Source organism: Ranitomeya imitator, chromosome 3 (genome assembly GCF_032444005.1).
Source record: "Ranitomeya imitator isolate aRanImi1 chromosome 3, aRanImi1.pri, whole genome shotgun sequence".
Classification (NCBI taxonomy): Eukaryota; Metazoa; Chordata; class Amphibia; order Anura; family Dendrobatidae; genus Ranitomeya; species Ranitomeya imitator.
The window spans coordinates 580,496,702-580,524,662 of NC_091284.1; the positions used below are offsets into that span (position 1 = coordinate 580,496,702).

General features: G+C 42.7%; 1 protein-coding gene across 1 annotated transcript in view; it reads right to left on the minus strand.

Annotated features, from left to right (window-relative positions):
- Nucleotides 1-11,090: 11,090 nt before the first annotated feature.
- Nucleotides 11,091-27,961, minus strand: part of RAP2A (RAP2A, member of RAS oncogene family) — a 31,446-nt gene continuing 14,575 nt past the window's right edge. Inside the window, exon 2 of the mRNA XM_069758012.1 lies at nucleotides 11,091-13,060. Within this exon, the coding sequence (XP_069614113.1) occupies nucleotides 12,823-13,060 (238 nt within the window). The 3' untranslated portion in view covers nucleotides 11,091-12,822. The remainder of the gene's footprint in view (nucleotides 13,061-27,961) is intronic.

Genomic DNA, 27,961 nt, shown 5'->3' on the forward strand with positions numbered 1-27,961 from the left:
GGTACTGTCACATTTAGCGACGCTGCAGCGATCTAGACAATGATCCCGATCGCTGCAGTATCGCTGTGTGGTCGCTGGAGAGCTGTCACACAGACAGCTCTCTAGCGACCAACTATGCGAAGTCCCCTGGTAACCAGGGTAAACATCGGGTTACTAAGCGCGGCCCTGCGCTTAGTAACCCGATGTTTACCCTGGTTACCAGTGCTAATGTTAAAAAAAGCAAACACTACATACTTACATTCCGGTGTCTGTCCCCCGGCGCTGTGCTTTCCTGCACTGACTTTGAGAGTCGGCTGGCCATAAAGCACAGCGGTGACGTCACCGCTGTAATCTGCTTTACGACTGGCCGGCGCTGACAGTGCAGGGAAGCAGAACGCCGCGGGACGCGACAGACACCGGAATATAAGTATGTAGTGTTTTTTTTTTTTTACATTTACACTGGTAACCAGGGTAAACATCGGGTTGCTAAGCGCGGCCCTGCGCTTAGTAACACGATATTTACCCTGGATACCAGTGAAGACATCGCTGAATCGGCGTCACACACGCCGATTCAGCGATGTCTGCGGGAGATCCAGCGATGAAATAAAGTTCTGACCTTTCTGCTCCGACCAACGATGTCACAGCAGGATCCAGATCGCTGCTGCGTGTCAAACACAACGATATCACTATCCAGGATGCTGCAAAGTCACGGATCGCTAGCGATATCGTTGTGAAGTTGATCAGTGTGAAGGTACCTTAAGGTGTGAAAACCTGGTGTCTGTCCCTGGCTCTTGAGCAACCCTGTTACAGATGGTAACATTATATATAAAGAAAACCTTTAAGCAGTCCCAAAGTTTTCTCTGGCCACTTTCAACTCAGAGAGGTTGGTCTCCTCGGTCACCGTATTGAGCTCCTCCCCAGCCAGGACAAACAGGGGAACTCATCCACCTAACGGGGCTTCTTTCCAAGAAGTCTGCCTTTTGTCCCTATCAAAATAGGGAACCGCTATGTGCACAAAACAACCGATCACCCACAGAACTATAAAAGTATTGTCTGGTATAGGAGGTTTGGCAAGAGCCATGAGGTTAAGCCCATAGTGTATAAGTACAGAATCACCTCATTATTAGGGGTTCACGCATGTGTGGGGTCAAACGCATTCAGCAAAACATCGCATTAGCTAAGCATCAAGTTATAGCAGTTATTCCATGGCAGTTAGTCAGGGCAGAAGTCAGGTAACCCACCCTCTGCTCTCCCTTCTATCCATGTGCTTTATTCCTATCCTCCTATGTTCCATTGCAATCCACATCCACCGCCCAATCCCCACTCCATCACAACTCATATACATCAACCCCTCTATACTTCCCTCTCCAATGCACAGCTCCCATGCACTTCTCACCTTCATGAAAAACCTCAGTCCATTTTGCCAAAACACTGCACAAAAAACTTCTTACAATTCCAAAAACTTCTTGCTTTTTATCTTCCTACTCCTACTGATTTCGGGAGACATCTCCCCCAACCCTGGTCCACCATCCCCCAACCTCAACCTCAACTGCTACCCTACCTCACATCAAAACCATTCTAACCTTATTAATATTACTAGCACTCCCTCATCTCCTTCTTTTAATTGTGCCCTTTGGAATCCATGGTCTGTATGTAACAAGCTTCCTTTCCTGCACAACTACTTTCTGAACAACTCTCTAAATCTATTGGCCCTCACTGAAACCTGGATCCAGGATTCTGACACGGTCTCCCCTGCTGCCATTTCCCATGGTGGCCTACAATTCACCCATTCCCCGAGACCCACAAACAGACTTGGTGGTGGAGTTGGCATACTCCTCTCCCCACAATGCACCTTCCAGGTCATCCCACCAACTCCATCACTCTCATTCCCTTCTTTTGAGGTCCATACCATCAGGCTCTTCCGTCCCCTCTCCCTCAGATTAGCGGTCATATACCGGCCCCCAGGCTCACCCACCCACTTCCTGGACCATTTCTCTGCCTGGCTGCCTCACTTCATGTCCTCAGAACTCCCAAACCTTATCCTGGGAGACTTCAACATCCCCATAAACAGCCCCACTTCTACATCTTCATCCCAGCTTCTATCACTAACCACTTTGCTCGGCCTCTCACAGATCTCAACCTCTGAGACACACAAGGACGGTAATACCCTTGACCTGGTCTTTGTCCAGCTGTGTTCAATCTCCTACCTAAATAACTCACCGCTTCCCCTCTCTGACCACAACATTTTCTCCTTCATGCTCACAAATCCTCGCTCACCCCAGCACCCTCCTACCTACCATTCAGTCAGAAATCTACAAGCAATTAACCCTCATACACTTTCAGACTCCTTACACTCATCACTGTCCCCAATCTCCTTTTTCCTGTCCAGATCTGGCGGTACATCACTACAATGACACTCTTAGAAGCACCCTAGACCAAGTAGCTCCCCTCACCCTCAGAACCTCCAAACACAGAGTAAAACAGCCCTGGCTGCTCTAGGAGTGCTGAACGCTTATGGAGGAAAACTCGCACACCAGAAGACTTCATACACTTCAAATTTATGTTAAAAACCTATAACTCTGCCCTTCACATCGCCAAACAGACCTTCTTCACCACTCTGATCTCCTCACTATCCAACAACCCTAAGAAACTTTTTGACACTTTTCACTCCCTCCTCAGGCCAAAAGCTCAAGCCCCTATCACAGACATTTGTGCTGATGACCTGGCCTCCCACTTTATAGAGAAAACAGACAATATCAGTCAGGAAGTCCGCTCCTAATAACCAAGTTCAGTGACTCCCATCCCTCCCTGCATCTCCCCTGGCTCACTCTCTGCATTTGATCCCATCACAGAAAAAAAAGTCTCCAGGCTCCTCTCTTCTTCTCGTCCGACTACATGCTCTACCGACCCCATTCCCTCTCATCTCCTCCAGTCTCTCTCTCCAGTCATCACTACTCACCTAACTACAATCTTTAATCTCTCACTCTCCTTAGGCATTTTCCCGTCCTCCTTCAAACACTTTATCATTACTCCGTTACTAAAGAAACCCACCCTCGACCCATCCTGCACAAACAACTACAGACCAGTCTCCAATCTCCCCTTCATCTCTAAACTCTTGGAGCGCCTAGTCTACTCCGGCCTTACCCGTTACCTCTCCATTCACTCCCTCCTAGACCCTTCACAGTCCGGTTTCCGCCCCATACACTCGACAGAAACTGCACTCATCAACGTGAAAAACGACCTTCTGACAGCAAAATGTAACGGTGAACACTCGCTGCTCATTCTTCTCGATCTTTCTGCAGCTTTCGACACTGTTGACCACCCTCTCTTACTCTCTAGGCTCCAGTCACTTGGCATTAAGGACACTGCTCTCTCCTGGTTCTCCTCCTATCTTTCTGACCGCTCCTTCAGTGTTCTGTTCTCTGGCTCCACTTCATCCCCTCTTGCTCTCACTGTCGGGGTACCCCAGGGCTCAGTCCTTGGCCCCCTTCTCTTCTCCCTCTACATGGCCCCAATTGGACAGACCATCAGCAGATTTGGCTTTCAGTAAAATCTTTATGCAGACGACACACAACTATACACGTCATCCCCTGGCCTTACTCCTGCTGTACTACAGAACACCACTAACTGTCTGTCCGCAGTCTCTGACATCATGTCCGCTCTCTATTTGAAACTCAACCTCTCCAAAACTGAACTTCTGCTCCCACCATCTACCAACCTCCCTAAACCTGACGGTTCCCTCTCCGTGTGTGGCACCATAATAACACGGCAGCAGGCGCGCTCTCTGTGTGTTATGTTTGACTCCGATCTCTCCTTCACATCCCATATACAATCTCTTGCGCGCTCGTGCCACTTACATCTAAAGAAAATCTCTAGAATCCGCCCTTTTCTCACTATAGAAACAACAAAAACCCTCACTGTCACCCTGATCCACTCCCGCCTGGACTACTGCAACGCTCTATTAATTGGCCTCCCCCTCACTCGACTTTGACCTCTCCAGTCTATCCTTAATGCAGAAGCCAGGGTCGTCTATCTAGCTAATCGCTACTCAAATGCATCCACTCTTCGCCAGTCATTACACTGGCTGCCCATTCATTACAGGATACAATTCAAAGTACTTGTTCTCACCCACAGAGCTCTTCACAGTGCGGCACCCCCATACATCTCCTCGCTCATTTCGGTCTATCGGCCTAACTGACCTCTGCGCTCTGCAAATGACTTTCGACTAACCTCTGCACTAATCCGTACCTCCCACTCCCGACTACAAGACTTCTCCCGTGCCGCGCCAATCCTCTGGAATGCTCTACCCAAAGAAATTAGGACCACCCACAATTTGCATAGTTTTAGGCGCTCCCTCAAAACACATTTGTTCAGAGCGGCCTATCATGTTCCCTAATCAGTTATTTTGTTTGTGTGTAGCCCATTCACTACCTCCATCTATCCCCCACTCCCTGAAGATGGCTGGACCATCATTGTAAATACATCATTGTAAATACACACCTGTACTTTGTATCTCCCCACCTCATTGTAGATTGTAAGCTCTCACGAGCTTGTGTCTTTAATTATTGTATTGTTACTTATGACTGTTGTGTTTGAAGCTGTTAAACTGTAAAGTGCTGCGGAATAAGTTGGCGCTATATAAAGATTATTATTATTATTAGAGATCCTCCAATAAAGTGATTATGCCTGTATCACCAATATAAATAATATATAAGTAATATAAATGCAAAGAAAAGTTTTATCTAAGTAATATACATGCAAAGGATCAAAAATGTTTATGTGAGAGCTCAAGTCTTGGAATTGCCAGATGATCTGAATTTATAAGAACATTTTTGGGGTCCACATTCTGGCGTATATAGACGTCGGTATGTGGATGAGAATTTGACTGAGTAATAGTTTGGAATGTGAGTGATCAAGAATTAAGATTTAATTGCCAGATTGCTTGAACTTTCAAGAACATCTGTGGTGTTTATATTCTGAAGCATACAGACGTGGGCATGTGTATGAAAACTTGTCTGAACAATAGTTTGGTATGTGATGATTGTGGCCTTGAATTAATTGTGAAAAGGGGTAAAAATGTGTTTTACTGATAAAAATATTTTTAAACAAAAAATATAAATATACATTTTTTGATAAAAAAAAAGTCCCTATCACACGATTTGGTGTCATTCATGGTAATTGAATTAATTATTGGGAGATGTGTAGTAAGTTTCAAATCAGGGGGTGACATAAAGGCCAGGCTGAGAGGAGCACTTGGTGGTTCCCTTCAAACCCAGCATTTTTTAGGGGGGGGGGGGTGGTTTTGGGTGGAAGTGGCAGGAATGAGGCAAAGAAAATGGTACTTTGAAAGCCTCTAGCCATTCCGAGACTCAAAGACTGTCTCCTGTGCTCTCGAGTGAAATATGAGACACTCAACAATTTTCTCCTGGAATTGGAGAAAAATGAGCACTTCTTGTAGAGGGCGAAGTTGTTGCAGGTAGCAATCTAGATGAGATTGTTTACAACCTTTTTATACCTGGCCCTGGTCTTTTGCTTCATCAGATATGGTTGAAACACCTAAAACACATTGGCAGCATGGTTTCTCAGTGGTTAGCACTGCAGCCTTGCAGCGCTCAAGTCCCACCAAGGACAACATCTGCAATTAGTTTGCATGTGCTCCTTGTGTTTGTGTGGGTTTCCTCCAGGTACTCCGGTTTCTTCCCACATTCCAAAGACATACTGATAGGGAATTTAGATTGTGAGCCCCATCAGGGACAGAGATAATGTGTGCAAACTGTAAAGTGCTGCGGAATATGTTAGCGCTATATAAAAAAAAATAAAGAAAAAATAATCTTCTCAGCTCCTCCCATAAATTTATTTAATTTATTACTGTTTTTCGTTTGCCCTTGGTGGCGCCCCTATCTCTGACAATAACGGTGGTGTCCGCAGGCAGTGTGGTCAGCATGTAGACATGTTTCCTGTCATTCCAATTCATTGCAGAAGTTGGTCACTTGCAATTGAGAATGATGTCCCCTATTTCAAATGTTTGGACACCAACTGTGACAGAAAACGTCTCATTTTTTTCTGACTGTCCCACAGGTATCATGAACGTGCCACATTTGCTGGGACCCATGGTACATCTGACATTAGAAGATCGCAGTGTTTCGCTGACCACAGATCCTCGTTAAATCAATGGCTATTAATGGGTTAACGGGGTTTTTGTGGCATGGAAAGAATTGAGTTCCTTGTGGTCTATTAGCTGTGCTTCTTATTAGAAGCACATCCTTCCATTATTCCATTCTGTTCTTTGCTGCATAGGTGTTCTGGAAAGTTGCTCTTGTCGTTTTGAGATTGTTGCATGGGGCTTGTTGTGAATACTTCTTTCTTCCCCTTTTTTGTGTTCCTTCATGTTGCTTTTCTGCCTCATTACTGTGCTCCCATCTTCCCTTTGTATTTTATCCTGTGTTTCTGTCATTTGATTGCGCCTTGGTTTTCCCCTTCCTGTCCAGCTGGTGTTACCCCTTTCACTCCTGCCCCTTTCCTCTCTGGAGGGAGACTGGGATCTGCGTAGGATCTTGTAGCAGCACAGAGAAGTACAAGAAATGGGCATCTCCACCTGAAGGACTAATCAGGGCCAGCGTTAGGGGCAGGCAGACTAGGCAGCTGCCTAGGGCCCCCACTCCCCATGGAGCCACTAGTCAGAGGCGTGCCGCTATGTGGCTCGTAAGAGGTTCCCTACACTGCGCCGCCCCCACATCGCACAATCAACTTATAATCATCATAGACACCGATACAGTTGAAAGCAGTGATGGAGGAGAGAGCATCAGATGATGCTTCTCCTTCTCATGGAGCTGATTAGTTGCCCTGCTGAAGCTTGAGCAGCAGGGCAACGGGGAGAAATAAGTATTGCGCGAGTCTGAATTATACTGGGTGTGCAATACTGTGGACTGTTGGGCTGCATTATAGTGTATGTGGATATACTGCATATGCATCATACTGTGTGGCTGAATTATACGGTGTATATGCATTTTACTGTGTATGTGGAGGGTTGGGAGCTGCATTATACTGTGTGTGGGAGTTTGGGGGCTGCATAATACTGCTTTTGGGGGGTTGGGGGCAGCAGTATACTGTGTGGGGGATTGGGGGCTGCAGTATACTGTGTGTGGGGAGCCTGCATTGCACTCTATGAGGGGGCTGCATTATACTATATGAAGGGCCTGCATTATCCTCCGGTGGCTGCATTATACAGTGGTGGAAATAAGTATTTGATCCCTTGCTCATTTTGTAAGTTTGCCCACTGACAAAGACATGAACAGTCTATAATTTTAGGGGTAGGTTAATTTTGACAATGAGAGATAGAATATCAAAAAGAAAATCACATTGTATAAATTTATTTGCATTTTGCAGTATTTGATCCACTACCAACCATTAAGAGTTCTGGCTCCTACAGACCAGTTAGACGCTCCTAATCAACTCTTTACCTGCATTAAAGACAGCTGTCTTACATAGTCACCTAGTAACGTCTTTTTTGCTGAAAGAACAATGTCTGATTTTTTTATGGTTCACTAACCAACCCAGGGATGACAGGATCTGCAGAATGAAGCAAGTGCAGCTAACGCGTTTTGTTTTTTTTCAGTCATCCAGTTTTTGGTTTATTGGTAACAAAATATGTTTCTCAGATTATGGCAACAAGGAGAGGCCATTTAGGTTGGCATTAGTTGTAATTGTCAGCAATGCAATGAGACATATCAATTTTACTTTGTTCAGCAGAATTGAGGACACTCTTGAAGATGTTTCAGTTGGGGCCTTGCCTTTCACATCGCTTGTACACTAGTAAACTTACTGTTTTAACATCAGATTTGTTGCTGTAATATGACGACTGTTTTAACGAACGAACTTCTTGAGCAGATTGTGTCACACACTCACCTTTCCCATTTGAAAAACTGAATCTGAATCCAAGATGACTGTAACATTGGTGATATGGCATAACAAGCTTTCCCCGTACACGTCAGCTTCTGTCTGTAATTGGATCACCGACTGGAAATCTGTTCTCATTTTCTATTGGTGTTTCTTCTTCTTGAGAGACCATGTACTTTATTTTAGGTCCTCCAGTACAGATCGCACAGTACCTAGCTCTGTAAAGCCAACAACACTGCCATACTTCATTGCTCTTCTTTAAACCTCAGTATAAGTTTTATAGGTATCTGTCACCTCCATAAACAATATTTGCCTGCAGAAATAGAGGCAATCTGCCGGTGCAAAGCATTTAAATCACGTGCATCAGGCTTGCTTGAAGTGCAGCTACAGTGTGAAAAAAAGTTATATTCTCCCTGCATTCACTCGCTTCCAGTCATCTGGCAGTGAAATGAACTGTTACAATCTCTGATGGTTGCCACCGTGCCGCCGCCGAGTGATTAAAGCACGCTGACGGAACAGCCTCGAACACTGGAAGAGAGTGGATGCAAGGGGAATATACCTTCTTTCTCCCCATATATAGCTACATTGCAGCCTACCAGACTTGCATATTATGCAAGGTTCCAAAATTGCCAGTTGTTGCATGCAACATGTACTGGATTTTCTTTCTCTAAGGACAAATAAAACTGTCAATTTTTTTATTTAGCTGGATTTGGTTAAAAAAAACAAACAAAAAAAACCACAGATTGTAATGTGTACAGTATTGGCTAATTGATTTGGAACCCATTACTCAGATTCTCATTGACCACAAAAACGAAAAGACCATTTTACTTTGCCACTTTCTCAGCATTCTGTGAAATAAGTGTGTGTTTCCACTAGTTGATGGCGGCCGTTTAACAACCTGTTTAGACAAACCAACAGTCTTCTATTTCGCACAAGATGATCAGCAATAGACCATATAAATGCACCCCAATAAAGTACCATGTAGAGTATTGTGAGTACTCTTTGTAAATGGGCTTGTGCTAGAATACCACAACACAGCTCAATGACAGAGCAGAAAGTAAAAAGGCCCTCCAGTTACAATGTAAGAGTACGGGCACACTAACTTTTTCAGGTGGATTGCACGTGGAACCTTCCTGAAAAAAGCAAAATAAAACTGCCACAAATACTGAACAAGTAATAAACGGCAATGTAAAAATGACATTGCTGGGCACATGTTCGGTCTTTTGTCACTTTGCTCAAGTTCTTGAGGTTTCAGAAACTGTAAAATAGTTAAAATCAGTAACACATTGATTCTTTGGGCAATTTTCAAACAAAAATATTTGTAGTTGAAAAGTATGGGAGGAAAAAAAAGTTGATGATGAAGCTGCTGAAAAAAATTGATAGCAAAGCAGCGTCAGGGAAAAACATGATGGCATAATGGTGCAATAAAGGCATTACGTGCACATAGGGTTAAACTTTAAGGCTGTGTGCACATCTTACGGATTTTTCGAGTTTTTTTTTGCGATACAAACGCTTAAAAATGCATACATATGCATCCCATAATTTATAATGCATTCCGCAATTTTTGTGCAAGTTGCGTTTTTTTCCACGAAAAAAAACACATTGCAGTAAAAAACGCAGCATGTTCATTAATTTTGCAGATTTCCCACTATATTATTGCATCCCAGAACCTCTGGAAAAAAACACAAAAGAATCCGCAAAAAAAAAGGCACAAAAAACGCGAGAAAAACGCATGCGGATTTCTTGCAGAAAATGTCCGGTTTTGTTCAGGAAATTTCTGCAAGAAATCCTGACGTGTGCATATAGCTTAAAAGAGTTTTCCCATTTTTTTTTTTATAAAGTGAAGTGGACCATAAACTTTGCCCATCATCTAAATTAAAACAATCAGTTAGGAGTCACCCTTCAGGGTCCAGAGCCGGTTCTGGTCCAAGTGTTTTGGTGGCAGCAGTGATGTGAACTGATGACGTGATGTCACTTCTGCAGCCAAACCACCAAGTGTGAAGCAGCTGTGAAGATCTGGTACTGGACCTGCAGAGTCCTATCTTACATTATAAGCAATGTTGAGGGGGGGATGCTAAAAGTGGAAAACACTTTACAGGCATATTAAAGCAATAAAGCTATTAGTTGAAGAGTTAAGGTACCTTCACACTGAGCAACTTTAGAACGATAACGATAGCGATCCGTGACGTTGCAGCGTCCTGGATAGCGATATCGTTGTGTTTGACACGCTGCAGCGATCAGGATCCTACTGTGACATCGCTGGTCAGAGCTAGAAGGCCAGAACTTTATTTCGTCGCTGGATCCCCAGCGTGTGTGACGCCGATCCAGCGATGTCTTCACTTGTAACCAGGGTAAACATTGGGTTACTAAGCGCAGGGCCGCGCTTAGTAACCCGATGTTTAACCTGGTTACCTTTGTAAAAGTAAAAAAAAAAAAAAACAAAAAAAAACAGTACATACTTACAATCCGGTGTCTGTCACGTCCCTCGCCGTCAGCTTCCCGCACTGACTGTTTGAGCGCCGGCCGTAAAGCAGAGCACAGCGTTGACATCACCGCTGTGCTTTACAGCCGGCGCTCACAGTCAGTGCGGAAAGCTGACGCCGGGGGACATGACAGCCACCGGAATGTAAGTATGTACTGTTTTTTTTTTGTTTTTTTTACTTTTACAAAGGTCACCAGGGTAAACATTGGGTTACTAAGCGCGGCCCTGCGCTTAGTAACCCGATGTTTACCCTGGTTACCCGGGGACTTCGGCATCGTTGGTCGCTGGAGAGCTGTCTGTGTGACAGCTCTCCAGCGACAACACAACGACTAAACAGCGACGCTGAAGCGATCGGCATCATTGTCTATATCGCTGCAGCGTCGCTTAATGTGACGGTACCTTTACGAAACCTTCTAGGAAATCTTCAGTTTTTTCTTTTTAACCAAAAAGCCAGAAGTGGGCAGAAACTGAACAAATGATATACTTATCATTGGAAATACCTATACTTCTGGCTTTGGCTTAAAAATTCGTCAAACTTCATTGGTGATTAAAAATCCATAGTTTTTTTGCTTTTTCGCCATGTCATACACATTCGGTCATCCTGAGAGGCTCCTGGTGGTAAAATATACACTCTAAAGCTTTTATTACATTGCAATAACATATTAGTATTTATTTTTATGTTTGTCAAACTTTAAAAATAAAAAATATTCTTAAATGGAACCAAAAACAAAACTAAGTTAAATATAGTTTATTTCTTGCCAGTTGTTGAAAAATGTGTGCTGCAAAAACCAGTAACATATGCCCTTCCAATGGTTTTTATGGAAAGCATTTCAATCACTTGCAAAGAGATTTCCCAAATAAAAGGACAGGCAAAGTATGATATTTATAAACGCACAACTGCATTTCAAGGTGCGTGGTAATCAAAAAGACTGTTTCCAATACCTGTAAAGAATAAAAAACCTGCATTACGTCAAGTTATTTCAACCACAACGTATGGTATGTAGCGATTTAAAAGGACTATTTATGGGGGGAGGGTGGGCGATCAATCACATGTGCAAAATACAATATTTTACTATCATTTTTTTTCTTTTTTACTTGGAACAAAAATACAATAACTCTAGCTTGATAACAGCATTTCATTCATTTTACTCTGCAAAAGTTAAGAGTTAAATTATGGATTTAGTGGGAAGCTGCTGAGGCAGAGCAGGAATATGAAATATAGAAGAAAACAGGTTTTGAATATAAAAGTAATATAACATATCTAAGTGTGCTAAAATTTAATACACCCCAAAGTCCTTATTGAAAAGCAGCAAAAAAAAAAAGAAAAAAAAAAAAAAGACTTTCTGTGTAAGTGACGTAACACATTCTATTCTGAGCCACAAGAAAGCACTTCTCTGGGATAGTTTGGTGCACACATTTTACACTGTGGAGCAAATACAATGAACCTCAGCTCAAATACAAGAATTGTAAACCAGCATACAAATGTACGGCACACTCACACCGCTTCTCACTCTCACAGAGAAATGAAAACTATTCTACGGAATATTAGAAGATGCTAGGTTTTCAGCACACAATGGGTGGGTTTTTTTTCCATGACCGTATGCAGTATTGATTTTCTGCTCTCAAATTGTAAATCCATTGAAATTTCATTTCAAACAAGATTAAGCAGGTAAATTTGCATTTGTGTGCAGCTGCCCATGCAAATAATAAATACTTCAGTCCAATCCAAATGAAACGTCGTAAGTTGTGCATCTCGTCACATCAACATTCGCTTCACAATAGCCTGTCAGCATCAAGTTAGAAAAAAATCCTGATATTCACCTTCAGTCAAATTAATACGCTAAATAGAAACAAGCCCATAACATAGTGAGACCCACGTCAGAAGTAGTGAGGTCCATAATCATTGGGAAGCCTACTGAAAGGAAAACCTTTCTCCCTCATCTGGATGCAACATGGCTTCATTTCCCAAAACAAGACTCTCCCACGTCCAAAGTCTTCATCTTCTGTATCCAGCTGCTTCCTCGTCCACTTCTTAGATGGGGTAATTCAGAGTGGTTGGGATCAGACACACAACGGGACAACAGTCAGCGCTGTAAATATAAATGCCCCTTGTCATCCAGTTCAGGAAGAATGCCTGCAGTGGTGGAGGTTGTCGCTTCTTGAAGGATCTAGCCTTGATCTTGTGGGAACAGTCTCTAATCTAGGATTTGCTTTTTTTTTTTTTTTTTATGTGGCAGATCACATTTGCTGTGCCAGCTGTAGAAATGAATGCCACAAATTTTATAAAGTAAAATTCAGCAATTGTCAAAAATTACCGATTAAGATGGGTTGTTGAAATAGGAACCATGTTCTAGATGCAGTCCTCTTGCAATGCTTTTCTTTGGGTAAACACATGGAAAAAAATTTAAACTTTTTTAAACCTTTGCAGCTAAAATAGTCATGTCTACCTAAATTACATAAAACCGCTATTGTATATTGCACGAAGAACAGCAAGGGTCATCCTTATCAGGCTGGGCTGCATAGTTCATTTGCCTCACGATTTCTGCAAAGAGCTCATCCACCATCGTTTTACTTTTCGCCGACGTTTCCATGAAAGGACATCCCCAGTCTTCAGCCAAAGCACGGCCTTCATGGGAGGATACCTCTCGCTCACTTTCTAGGTCAACTTTATTGCCAACCAAGATTACTGGCACCTTTTCATATCTGTAGGGAAAGAAAAAAATAATATGATTATAGCACACATGCTACAAACCAGGTCAATTAGAATGTTATAATATTTTTATTACTTACTGCAAAGTCAAAAGTTTACATACACTAAGATTACTATGCCTTTAAACAATTCTGGACTGCTCATATGATGATGTCATGGCCTGCCCATTCCCCAGACCTGAATCCAATCCAGCACATCTGGGACATCATGTCTCGTTCCATCCACCAAGTGGAGACATTTCACCGCACTCAGAGTTCAATGCAAGTTTTTTTTTTTTAAATTACTTCTTCAATCAAGTGCAGATAGCAGACAAAAATTACCATAAAGTGAAAGTGATAAAAGCAACCTAATGTTTTGCCCCAATTCTGGGCCTTGTTCACATAGTAGCTCTATGGGATCGGGTCAAAAGGTTAGGTCACTTTTATCACTTTCACTTTATACTCATTTTTGTCTGCTACCTACACTTGATTTAAGAATAAGGGTATGTTTCCACGTTCAGGATTGCATCAGGATTTGGTCAGGATTTTATGCAGGTAAAATCCTGACCAAATCTGCACCTGAGGTCACTGGCAGGTCACCTGTGTTGTCCTTGCGTTTTTTCTGCAATGTAAGGACATGCTGCGTTCTTAAAAGACGCGCCGGATGTGCGTTTCCGTGGGTCTGCCGCATGCGTCTTTTACTGCACAGTGGAGACGGGATTTCATTAAATGTCCTCCTGCTGTAACATCTGGACGCTGCGTTTTTGACGCTGCGGCTCAACGCTGCGTCAAAAACGCGTTTCCTAAACGTGGAAACATACCCTAAAAAAACAAACAAACAAAAAAAACTGGCATTGAACTCAGTCTGCGGTGAAATTTCTTCACTTGATGTCCCAGTTCACCACTCCCTTCCACCTGCACCTCTCCTCATCCTTCGCTGGGTGCACGCCAATTTCGTTTACTCGTTCCATCCACCAACAGACTGTCCAGGAGTTGACTGATAATTTAATCCAGGTTTGGGAGATCTCTCCGGAGAACATCCACTGCCGCATTAGGACCATGCCCTGGTGTTGTATAGGGAGTAGAGAAGTCATACAGGCATGTGGAGGCTACACACACTATGGAGCATAATTTCGTTGTCTTGGGGCATTTCCACTGAAGTGGGATCAGCCTGTACTTTGATTTTCCACTTTTATTTTGAGTATCATTCCAAATACAGACCTCCATGGGATATTAAAAATGAACAATGTAAATCAAAATTATGTTTTATTTTTCTCAAAACATTCTACTATGTATTGAATAAAGATTTGCAACTTGAATATTTCATGCAGTGATATCTAGGATGTGGGTCATTGCCTGCTATAGGCATAAAAGGAGATACACTCATGGTGTGGCCACCATCTTCCCCTGATCTCAACCCTATAGAGAACCTTTGGAGTATCATCAATCAAAAGATCTATGAGGGTGGGAGGCAGTTCACATCAAAACAGCAGCTCTGGGAGGCAATTCTGACTTCATGCAAATAAATACAAGCAGAAACTCTCCAAAAACTCACAAGTTTAATGGATGCAAGAATTGTGAAGGCGATATCAAAGAAGGGTTCCTATGTTAACATGTAACTTGGCCTGTTAGGATGTTTTGGAGTTACCGTATATACTCGAGTATAAGCCGACCCGAGTATAAGCCGACCCCCCTAATTTTGCCACAAAAAACTGGGAAAACTTATTGACTCGAGTATAAGCCTAGGGTGGAAATGCAGCATTTACCGGTGAATTTCAAAAATAAAAATAGATCATTATTTCCCCATAGCTGTGCCATATAGTGCTCTACACCATTCATATTTCCCCATAGCTGTGCCCCATATAGTGCTCTGCACCGTTCACTGTGCCCCCTAGCTGTGCCATATACAGTGCTCTGCACCGTTCACTGTGCCCCATAGCTGTGCCATATACGGTGCTCTGCACCGTTCATTGTGCCCCCTAGCTGTGCCTTATACGGTGCTCTGCACCGTTCATTGTGCCCCCTAGCTGTGCCATATACGGTGCTCTGCACCGTTCACTGTGCCCCCTAGCTGTGCCTTATACGGTGCTCTGCACCGTTCATTGTGCCCCCTAGCTGTGCCATATACGGTGCTCTGCACCGTTCACTGTGCCCCATAGCTGTGCCTTATACGGTGCTCTGCACCGTTCATTGTGCCCCCTAGCTGTGCCATATACGGTGCTCTGCACCGTTCACTGTGCCCCATAGCTGTGCCTTATACGGTGCTCTGCACCGTTCATTGTGCCCCCTAGCTGTGCCTTATACGGTGCTCTGCACCGTTCATTGTGCCCCCTAGCTGTGCCTTATACGGTGCTCTGCACCGTTCATTGTGCCCCCTAGCTGTGCCTTATACGGTGCTCTGCACCGTTCACTGTGCCCCATAGATGCTCCACATTAATCTGTGCTGCCGCTGCTACTGCTGCAATAAAAAAAAAAAAAACACATACTCACCTCCCTTGATTGCAGCTCCCAGCATCTCGTTCCGGCGCCTCCATCTTCCCGGCGTCTCTGCTCTGACTGATCAGGCAGAGGGCGCCGCGCACACTATATGCGTCATCGCGCCCTCTGCCTGATCAGTCAGAGAGCGCAGACGCCGGGAAGATGGAGGCGCCGGCCGGGAAGATGGATCGGCGCCCGGCGGCTGGAACGAGGACAGGTGAATATGCTATACTCACCTAGTCCTGGCGATCCTCGCGCTGTCCCCTCCTGTCTTCGGTGCCGCAGCTTCTTTCTCTATCAGCGGTCACCGGCACCGCTGATTAGAGAAATGAATAAGCGGCTCCGCCCCTATGGGAGGTGGAGCCGCTTATTCATTTCTGTAATGAGCGGTCCCACGTGACCGCTGAAGAGAGGAAGAAGCTGCAGCGCCGAAGCCCGTGGGACGGCAGGGACAGCGCGAGGATCGCTGGGACTAGGTAAGTATACCCCAGCGCCCTCAGCCCCTCACCTGCCGACCCCACCGCTACCGTGACTCGAGTATAAGCCGAGGGGGGCACTTTCAGCCCTAAAATTTGGGCTGAAAATCTCGGCTTATACTCGAGTATATACGGTAAATAGCTTTTTTTGTCCAGTGAATGTGACCTCCTAATGCTGCAAATTCCACAAATGAGCATTTTCAATTCTTTAAAAGATATCAAATGTTTAGAAATTCTACTGTGCCTAATAATTTGGAACAGTGCATTTTGAGTTTTTATTCATTTTGGAGATAATACTGTTATCATTGGGAGGTTTCTTCAATAAAATTCGATGTACCGTATTTTTCGGACTATAAGACGCACCGGACTATAAGGCGCACCCAGGTTTTAGAGGTGGAAAATAGGGAAAAAAATATTTGAAGCAAAAAAATGTGGTAAAATGTTTAATAACATACTATTATATATAATAACACCACATATAATAGTATGTTATTTTGTTGGAAGCTGCGGGACCAGTGTGGTGTCTGTACAGTACTATATGAAGATGCTGGAGGGTGAGTATAAGAATGGGGGCACAGGGCTTATATTTAAAGCACCACTCTGGCACTGCAAAATAACACTGGAGTGCTGCTTTAAAATCCAATGGGAGAACTATAACTCCCAGCATGTCCTGCAGATCCTATGACATGCTGGGAGTTATAGCTCACTAAAGAAGTGGCAGAGTGCTTTATTGTGTTTTGGAAAGACTAACCTCTTAATTGTGGCAGCCAACCACACTGTAGTGAGGTAAAAGCATCCCATGACTGCACACAGAGCCCTCCCTCTTGTTGCCTTTCCACAGCACAGGTAATGGAAGCCAGCAGATTCTAGTGTTGGAGTCTGAAGGACCTGTGATGATGTCAAGAAGAGGGAGGGCTCTGTGCTGCCATGTGATGCTCCAGCCCGCCCACTTCTGACATCATCACAGGTCCTCCTTGTGCACACTGCACAGCACTCAGCTCCAGCCCAGGAAGGTACAGAGATCTCCTCTCCCCCTGACCCTGCTGCTGCTGCCTCCTCCTGCCCCGGACACACGGATCTCCCCAGCTGCTGCAGGAATCAGCGCTGGGGAAGCCATGTGTGTCCCTGCTTAAGTGCAGTATTCATTTGCCTCTCCTGGCTCACCACTCAGCTGATAGGTGGGTGGGGAGTAGCTAATGAATATTCACTGCACTTAATCATCAGGACCACATGGTTTCCCCAGCACTGATTCAGGGCTGCGGGGACATCCTGAAGTGGGATAACAGTGCGATCCCACTCACTGCTGCCCCCCTCCCCACATGCTACATCGGTACCATAAGACGCACCCACACTTTCCTCCCAAATTTGGAGGAAAAAAATTGCGTCTTATGGTCAGAAACATAGGGGTATACTCTAAGGGGTGATGACTTATTAGACTGACTCATTTGCACCGACCATTTAGGAAAATCCAAGAAAAATGTCATTTGCATAATAATTTGGAACATGGTGTAAACAGTTTAAATCTGTGAAATGAGAAAAATATAGGCATAAATTAAATTTATGGTAGCAAACAACCAAAAATTGGTATGTGCATATCATAGAATGGTAGAGTTGGAAGGGACCTCATTGGTCATCTGGTCCAACCCCCTGCTCAAAGCAGACAGATGTCTGTCCACCTTCTGTCTGAAAACTTCCATGGAAGGAGAACTCACCACCTCTCGTGGCAGCCTGTATTCACCTCCTTTACTATGAAGCTCCTAAAACTTTCTGGTGGAAGGAATTCCCTTCATAAGTACCATGATAAGTGATAGGCAGTCCATCTGAGTAATCTATCGCAAGTGTCACATGGTTGTCAGTATATTCACACACTTTCTGGAAGGTGATAGAGGCTGCAACACCTTTCAAGGGGTAGTCCACTACTTTGACAACCCTTTCTTGATTTAAATGTTTGGTAATGATAAAATAAAAACACCTATACTCGTCTTCCTTGCTGCCGCTTTCCAGCGTTGTCCGCACTTGCGGTCCCACGGTGTCCGTACTTGCGGTCCCAGGGCCCTCATGCAGTTGTTGTGACATGTGACCCCAGAACTCAATCTGCACCGGCGTAACTATCTCTGCATTCAGACAAATCAAACATGAAGAGGAAGTCTGGGCTGCAGCTGCTCTCTAACTTCTACTTCATGTTCAATTCGACAGGAGCCGATGACAGTATTGCCAGCGCCAATTGGACGCCAAGGGTCATGTGTGACAACTGCACGGGAGCCTCGGGGAAAGCGAGTGCAGCCAATGCAGGAACTGCGCCAGCACGGGAGGAGAGTATAATATTTTTTATTTTAAATCGGAGGCAAGTGTGAGGTATGAGAAGTTATCCAAGTAGTGGACATCTTCTTTGAGCAAGAAGTATCATTAACCAACCAACACCATGAAGACCAAGGATATCTCCAAACAATTCAGGGACAAGTTGTTGAGAAGTCAGGGTTGGATTATGAAAAAAAAAAAAAAATATTCCAATCTCTGATGATCCCTGGAGCACCGTCAAATGGAAAAAAATATGGTACCACAACAAACCCACCAAAACTCTCATCCCGGGCAAGAAGGGTATTAATCAGAGAAGCAGCAAAGAGACCAAACTTAACCCTGAAGGATATGCAGAATTCCCAAAAAGAGACTGAAGTATCTGTCCATATGACCACAATAAGTTGTACACTCCATAGAGTTGTCCTTTATGGAAGAGTGGCCAGAAAAAAGCCTTTACTTACAAAAATTATAAGGCCGATTTTGACTTTGTCAAAAGACATGTGGGAGTTTCTGTAAATTTATGGAGAAAGGTGTTGTGGTCAGAAGAGACCTAAATTGAACATTTTGGCCACCAAAATAAATGCTATGCTTGGAGCCGAAACAACACAGCTCATCATCACAACAATGTCCTCCCCATAGCCAAGCATGATGGAGGCAGCATCATTGATGGGATGTTTTTCGTCAGCAGGGAGGTGGAAATTGGTTTGAGTCGAGGGCAAGATGGATGGTGCGAAATACAGAAATATTCTTGAGTAAAACTTGTCTCAGTCTGTCAATGAATTAAGATTGGGGCAGAGGTTCACCTGCCAACAAGACAATGACCCAAAGCAACACTCGTGTTTTAAGGTTTACACGTTTCATGTAAATGTTTTGTAGTGGCCTAGTCAAAGCCCAGACCTTAACCCAACTGAGAATCTGTTGACAGACTGGAAGAATGCGGTTCCCAAGAGGAAACCATCTGACTTGAAAGAGCTGGAGCAGTTTTGCCTTGAGGAATGGGCAAAAATCCCAGTGGCAAGATGTGGAAAGCTCAGAGACATATCCAAAAGCAACTTGCAGCTGTGATTGCTGCAAAAGGAGGCTCTACAAAGTACTGACTTTAGGGGGGTGTATAGTTACACACACTAAAGTTTTCAGTTATTTTGTCCTATTTGTTGCTTGCTTCACAATAAAAAACAAAATGTTCACAGTTGTAGGGACGTTATTTACATGAACTGATGCAAACCCTCCAAAAAAAAAAAATCCAGGTTCTGGAGGAAGCAAAACACAAAAAATGCTAAGAGGGGTGAATACTTTTGTAAGCTACTGTAGTTTACTTCATTTTTCATGCCTCGCCTGGTTTTAATTCAACTGTAACAAGTTGGGTTTTTTATGAGTTACATGTGGTTTGGTTCTTTTTTTATTGCTAGAGTAAGGCTAGCTTCACACTAACGTTCGGCAGGGCTGTAGACGAAAGCCTTTTCATCAGTGAAGCCCCGCCCACTGCAGCACCTCTTCCTTTAGCTCTACCTACCCTATCTTTAACATTGGGTACGCAGGCCATGCGGATGTATGCGGATGCCTCCGAATGAGTCTTGATGCTGCTCTGACCTGCGTCAAACGCAACATGTTCTGATCTGGGTGTCTCCATCTGGTGATTGCCTTTTGCCACTCCAAGTACTGCCAGATCTGGTGCTGACTTTCCTCTTTCCTTTCTACAAATGTTATACTATGGGGCCATGCACAAAAGTATTCAAGGAGAAAAAAAAATGCACAATTTGTATCTGATATTCAATGAATCAGTGGAAAACATCAGACCACACTGATGTCATGCAATTTTCATGGACTGACAGAACGGTGAAGATGCAGAAATGTTTTGTTCCATCTTCTCGGGATCCAAGAGGTATCGTTTCTCCTTTCGGAGAGTGACATGTTAAGCATGTTGAGGTGAGGAGACAAAGCCGCAATGCTCCTCTGGGAAATATGCAAATTGTCTCTTCAGAGTGGAAGAGGACTAGAACTCTAGTGCCACCTATTGGAAGTAGCAATTCTAACAGTCAATGTCGACCCTTTAACGAGACTTGGCACATGACTTAGGATAAAAACCAAACCAGAATCCCAATTTGCAGACACTGTTTTGAGGTACTGCCCTTCGTAAGTCCAAAAATTACCTATCGCTTAAAATTACATTTACCATGAAAACCTTTTTCTTTTCCTCATATCACAATCTTCATTAAAAAAATAAATAACTGTCCGTTTTTTTTTAAAACTCTTAAGCTTGTCGTTTCATGAAATCCACATTAGCAGCAATGACCAGACTCAGGCCCCATCTTTCATGTAAAAAGGTCAAGGTGAATGGAGGGGAAAATTAGACAAGACCTATTGTGAATGCTGGATCCTGTTATCAGATATGTATAAAGGTGTTATTTGTCATTTTGTTTCTGCCCTTTGCCAGGTTATACGAGTCCAAAATAGACCCATTGGTCAGTGTGAAAATGTTACTACTAATTTTGTTTAATAAAGATTGTGATAGGAAAAAGTAAAAACTTATTTAGTTTATGCAGGAAAAAAAAGTTGCCTCAATTTGTGATTTTCTGACAATACATTGCCTTTAGTAGAATAATCTGCCTCCTGTTAATTAGAAAAAAGTGGCCATTTCCTAATGCATGCCAGAAGGATCAGACTTTATCAAGTCTGAGAAAAAAAAGACAGCTGACAGCACATCAGAAAAAAAGATGCACACTCCAAGTCCACAGACCCAATTGGACGTAATAACTCCAAAATAAAATATGGAACAACATCCAGTCCAGGTGAAAGATTGGAAAAAACTTTATTCCGCCATCATACAATGTTTCGACCAAATGGTCTTTATCAACTATGGTCCATAACCCCTGGGTTGTGGGATCCCAGCATGCTTTGCAAGATCCCATAAACCTCCATGGCCCCTCCATAATTTGCAAAGTCTAAGGCCGGAGTCACACTACAGCAAGATACGGCCGAGTCTCGTTGGTTAAAGGCAAGCTCTCTCACCGGCACTCCGGAGCGGAGCGTGCGGCTCCATGTATTACTATGCGGCTGCACGCTCTGCTCTGGAGTGCCGCTGCCAGAGCTTGTTTTTAACCAGCGAGACTCGGCCGTATCTCGCTGTAGCTGTTCAAAACAGCTGACATGTCCCGGCTTTGAGGTGGGCTCAGCACCGGAGCCCACATCAAAGCAGGGGACCCGACCTCCGCAGTAATAGTGCGGAGGTCAGGAAGCGGTTAAATAAAACAGCGCTGTTGCTTTATGTATTGCAAATCAGTTTGACTAACTCAAAAGACGAGACAAAGGTCATCAGGTACTAAATGCACAAGTTCATGAAAGTAGCGTCCTACAAACAATCTACACTGTGATAAGCCATTACCACTGTCATATCCTGCAGGTTTATGAATATTTATGTCTTTAGAATATAGCAACTTACGCTGAATTAGCATTGGCCTATAATTGCAAAACGACCATTTTCCGATTGGCATTTTGTTTTAAAAATGTGTAAATAAGATGTTCTGCGAAAAACAATACATGCTCATAGAAGGATCGCTGTAAAAATCGTACTGTGTGCATAGAATACTAGTTGCCTTATCTGAACAGGCTATTAAGGACTACTTCCACGTAGTCAATAAGCCGTCATTTAATAACCGCAGTTGGAATGTATAAATGTAGCCTTAACCACTGTGAGCAACTGTTAAGGTGGCCTTACACATTATGCTCTGCCTTTTTGTTCCTTAACTACCGTAATTGTGGAGCATCTAATAACTTAAAATATCAGTACAATCCACATGTAACTCAACAGTGACGATTTAAAATATCCTTGCAGAGTCAACAGCTGCATGGAGATCATGCAGGGGCAGGAGTTGGGAACCTGAATTACAGAGATTTTTTAATTTTATTTTACTCACTTATAGGGTATGGGCACACGTTGTGGAAAGGTGTGTGGATTTTTCCACACTGATTTTGGTAAATCTGCAGGAAATCGGCACTGCGGATTTACTGCGGATGTACCGCATTTTGGGTGCAGATTCCTATTATGGAGGTGTAAACCACTGCAGAATCCACACAAAGAATTGACATGCTGCGGAATAAACAACGCAGCGTTTCTGCGCGTTTTTTTCCGCAGCATGTGCACTGCGGATTTTGTTTTCCATAGGTTTACATGGTACTGTAAACTCATGGAAAACTGCTGCGAATCCGCAGCAGCCAATCCGCTGCGTGTGCACATACCCATATAGTGCCATTAATTCCACAGTGCTGTAGAGACATTATCGTCGCTGTCCCAGATGGGGCTCAAAATCTAAATTCCCTATCAGTATGTCTTTGGTGTGTGGGAGGAACCTGGAATACACTGTATACAGTTTAGGAAGCAGTAAGGCTAAGTTCACACTGGGTGTTTTTGATGCTTTATGCCAATTTTCAGCTGCATTTTACAGTACCAATAAAGCCTATGAGATTTCATGCACACACATTGATTTGTCATCAGTATTTTGTGCTTTGTATGTTTTTTTGGACATAGTGCATGTCACTTTCAGCATTTTTCACCCATTGAAAGCAATGGATGATGAAGAAAAAATAAAAAAAGCAAGTACAGTAGTATACGAAACCCATTTATTTTTGTGATTTTATCCAGGTTTACCATCTTGTCTTGGTCACCTGAGAAAGCAGTGTGGATTAGTAGTGTCATTAAATTAGTAATGCGTACAAAGTAAATATTGACCAACTAAGGTGTGAAATTGAACAATGCCTGTGGGCTGACCAAGGTGTGCAATTGCACAATGTGTGATCAACTCAATCGCTGAACAAAGTGTGAAAGTTAAAAAGTGTCCTACAAACTCAATGGACTGCCAGTGTCTTAGGTATATTATTCCAGACCAATTCACATCCCCCAGCAGTTACATTTTTATGTGTATTTTTTCATGAACATATGTCTTGTATTGGTGACCTGTGTTCATGCTTGGAAGCAAAGCTGAACTTTGGGATCCTGAAAACTGCATCAAAACATGCATTTTTGACGCTCCTTTTCTGCCAAGAGTGCAGGTTTTTGCTGCAGAAAAAAAAGCAGCAAAAATGTCTAGTGTGAACGTAGCCTCATAATGCCTCCTGATTGTAGGAGTCATGGGAGGGAGCAGGAACTAGATCCGCTCTGCAGACAGGAGGCTGTTATGCCCTGTAACTGGAGCTAATATGGCATCCCATATTGCAAGGGAAATGCACCTGGCTATGAACAGGGCTATTACAAAGACACAAGATACACAAAATAAAACCCATGTAGAGGATGAATCTATTGCATACTGGATGCACATAGACACCCAAGCATCCCAATGACTACAACGGAGTTCTGCTGGTGTCTATTTTACAGAGAAAAGTCCAGCCTGCTTCATTATGGTCAAACAAAACTTGGCAATATTCATCCAGTAAATACAACTACACAATAAATATAAATATAGTAGGTATCACCCCATATAACTAAATAACACCTCCTCAAACAAAAGGTGAAAAAGCAAAGAAATTCAAAACCAATATGGTAAAAATATATAAATTTTATTATATAATATATATATATAAAATTTTATTGAATAATATTAAAATACACATTAAAAAAAGGGGAAAACAACAGAACAATACAAAATACCCCTAGTGCAATAATTGGAGGAGTGGGCTCATGGACAATGATGATAGACATAATAATGAAAAAGCCAAGTCCAGGCGAAACGTGCATTGGAGCTAGCAGGATATTATTGGGTATAGACTAACTAATAAAGTAATATTTACTTTATCCCATTTCTTTTGCCTTTTCTTACTTTTTGTATGCATGAGACACCTAAAGAGAACCAAAACCTTCACAAAGAGGGCCAACAACTATGTATAAAAAGTACAAACTTTATTGAATATACATAAAAAACGTAAAAACAAGGCAGTAGCCACCAGTGCAGCAGCAAGGGTGGGACTCACTCGGGGGCAACCTCAATACAAACAGCATACATGACAGTAATAAATAATATACAATAACGGAATCTCCAAACGGTATAGAGAATAACCATATATGCAATATAAATAATCATGCAAAGAATAAGTACATTAAGAAAGTGCAATGATAAGTACAAAATAAGGCACTAGTAAGTGCTAACATAGGCAAAAGTAATATTTAACTAAATCAATAGAAAGCAATACATGTAGCCATAGTATAAATAGAAGGTATAGTTACCATAGAGGAGCACCCGGGGACCCACCACACCCGACGCGCGTTTCGCAATGAAATGCTTCGTCCAGGGGTGGTTGGGTACTGGCCAGAGGGTGATTATAAGAGGGTCATGACCAATGAGAATGGAGAAAGATAATAGGTACTAGTACCAACACCTGGGAAAAAGGCGTCCTGATAATAGCAATGCGAGCGCGTCCGCACGATGCAAACGGAAGTGGAAGTGACGGCGTCGAACTAGAACAAAGCTACAGCGCAGCCGCAGAAGACAAAGCAACCGGTCATAATACTAATGATAATATCGGCACCTGCATAGAAAGCATCCTGAGAGTATCCAGCGCAACGCAGGCACGTCAGCATGACGAAACCGGAAGTAACGGCGCCGACCGGGCTCAAAACTAGTGCGCAGCCGCACATAACATAACAAGCAGAGACTGCGTAGCAAAAGAATGGAGATACAAACCGAACGCGACCTCAAGTGCAGCCAGGCAAGTCAGAGTAGCTATTTATCCAGAAGGAAACACGCCAAATATGCAAGAAGGCTGCGCACATGCGAGTAGAAGACAGCGGGCACACAGACATGTATAAGTGACATTAAAGTGCTGACATATAAGAACAATAGACAACAAGTTATAACAAACACACTGGCTAAGATAACATATCCCACTAGCGCAGAGCAAAGTGTATAAAAACAATAATATAAAGGAACGCACTAATGCGTGTGTAGGACCCAGGCAATAGCGATAAAAAGGTAAAAAACCCAGATAAAGACATAAATAGACAGCAGACAGATATACACACCTGGAAACAAGAGGGCACCTAAGATATCTATAAAACCACACCATATATAATGAGTACCAAAGTACCGGATAATTAAAGAATTGGAACCATATTGGTAACCACATTGATATAAAAATATAAGTGTAAATATATATATATATATATATATATATATATATATATAAACGTGTGACAAATAACTGATGTAAAAGTGTACTACAACCTAAGACAAAAAATAAAACAATAAACCAAGACTAAAAAACAAGAATAAAAAGTTGAATAAATACTAGTAACCTAAAGTATAAGTGAATACATAGGATACCTGCATATACATATGGGTAAAAGATACAAAAAATGAAGAAGTGAAAAAAAGAAATAATAATAAAGACGATAAAGTGTATGGTGAAAACGTATAACATAATCACAATAAAAGAAATATGACAAAAATAACGACATCAAAGGAGCCGACTTGATTGCTAGAGTGTCTCGAAGTATTAATATAGAAGTACAAAGGAACCAGACGTAGCTTGATGTAAGTATGCCGAAGAGTCAGATGTATCCAAAAATCCCCAGGGAAGGAAGCCAGAATCAAAGATCCCAGGAAGGGAGGTGAACAGGACATGACCATAATCAAATAATAAACCTAATTAAAAAGGATGGAAAAAATGACTAAAAAGTATAAAAACAGCTTTATTAAAAAGGAACCAGATAAGAACAACCAACAGAGAACAGCATGTAGCATAAAGATCTGCTACTTAGTAAATACCCAAAAATTGTTATTACACTGGTAGAAACGGAACAAAACTATTGTGGTCATTAAGGCCATACGGTGTTATGGTATTTAATTTATGTATCCACTTCGATTCACGTTGGGCCAAGAGTCTTTTCCAATTGCCACCACGAGGACCAATAAAGATACGGTCAATACCCTTAACCATTAATCCAGCGATATCACAGCGGGATCCAGATCGCTGCTGCGTGTCAAACACAACGAGATCGCTATCCAGGACGCTGCAACGTCACGGATCGTTCTCGTTGTAAAGTTGCTGAGTGTGACGGTATATGGAATGAGGTACAAAAGACTTTGTGAGTAAAGATACATTATCTTGAGGGAAAAACAGGGATGGGCTATGTTCACACATTCAGTATTTCACATCAGTATTTGTAAGCCAAAACCAGGAATTGAGGCAAAAAATGCAGAAATGGTGCACGTGCCTCAATTGTACTTCGATTGTTCTCCTCTTGGTTTTGGCTTACACATAGTGATGTGAAATACTGACAAATACTGCCGTGTGGATGTAGCCATACAAGAAAAAAAAATAAAAAAAAAAATCACCCAGGGCCATCACTAGCCCCATGAGCTTTACTAGTCAATTATCTTCAAGTTACAAATGTAGTTTATGTAAAATGAAAGTCTTTCCACTCATTTTCATAAATGGATCTATGGCCTGTAGTATATTATGCATTAATAATGTAAAACTAACAATATTTTCTCAAAGTACAGTACATGTCTACACAGCATTTATTCTCATGTTTCGCTCTGTTCACATCACATCCTCTGAGTATGTGTGTAATATACAAGTGCTTCTCACAAAATTAGAATATCAAAGTTACTTTCAGTTCATCAATACAAAAAGTGAAACTTATATTAGAGTCATTACAAATAGAGTGAGTTCAAGTTTTTATTTCTGTATAAGTTAATGATTATGGCTTAGGCTACTTTCACACATCAGGTTTTTTTAATTCCGGCTGTTTACGGTTCTTTAGAGAAAAACCGTAACCGGTAAAAAAAAAAAAAAAAAAAAACGTATCCATTTTTTCCCCATTGACTTGTATTAGCGCCGCATGGCCCAGCGTTCCTTCTGGATCCGGCTAAAATTCTGATTCCGGCATCTGGAAAAAACGTCTACTGTAACGTTTTTTGTCTGCGGCGAAAAAGCCAGAAGGGCCGGATCCGTCTATGGATGCCGGATCCGGAAAAAGGCGGATCCGGCGGCCTGATTCAGCTTTTTAAACTGAGCATGCTCAGAACCTATTGGCCTGCCCCCAGGACACATATATAAACCAATGCCATTGAGGCCCTCACTCATTTCCAGCAAGAGAGCCCACACCATGCCAAGAATCTTCCAGAACCTGCCAAAACAGCCAGCCAGAGAGCGAAGCCAAGCCTACAAGAGAGCGGAGTCAAACCTGCCAGAGAGCGAAGACAAACCTGCCAGAGAGCGGAGCCAAACCATATCTTCTTCTGGGAGCCCTCCCTCTCGTCGGCAGTGCACAGAGGTAAATATATATGCTTTTTAAAATAATTTTGCAATCTCTCTTTGTATGTATGTGTGTGTGTGTATATGTCTGTCTGTGTATATATTAATGTATTTCACAATCTTTCTTTTTTGTTGGGAGCTGCTGCCGCAGCACAAGAGGTGCTCCCAGAAGAAGAGCGAAGGGGTGGAGAAATACCTGAAGCGGGATCACAATTGGTATGTTTCTTTCATTTATCGCAGAACCACAACCTCACACTACACCCAACACAACACAAGATACTTACAGAAAGAACGCAGCACACAACACACCTGACTGACCATTTCAGACATCACACAACACATAAAAAATGATCATTATAGATATCACACAGCACACAACACAAAAAGGCTACATACAAGCACATCATTTTTGTTA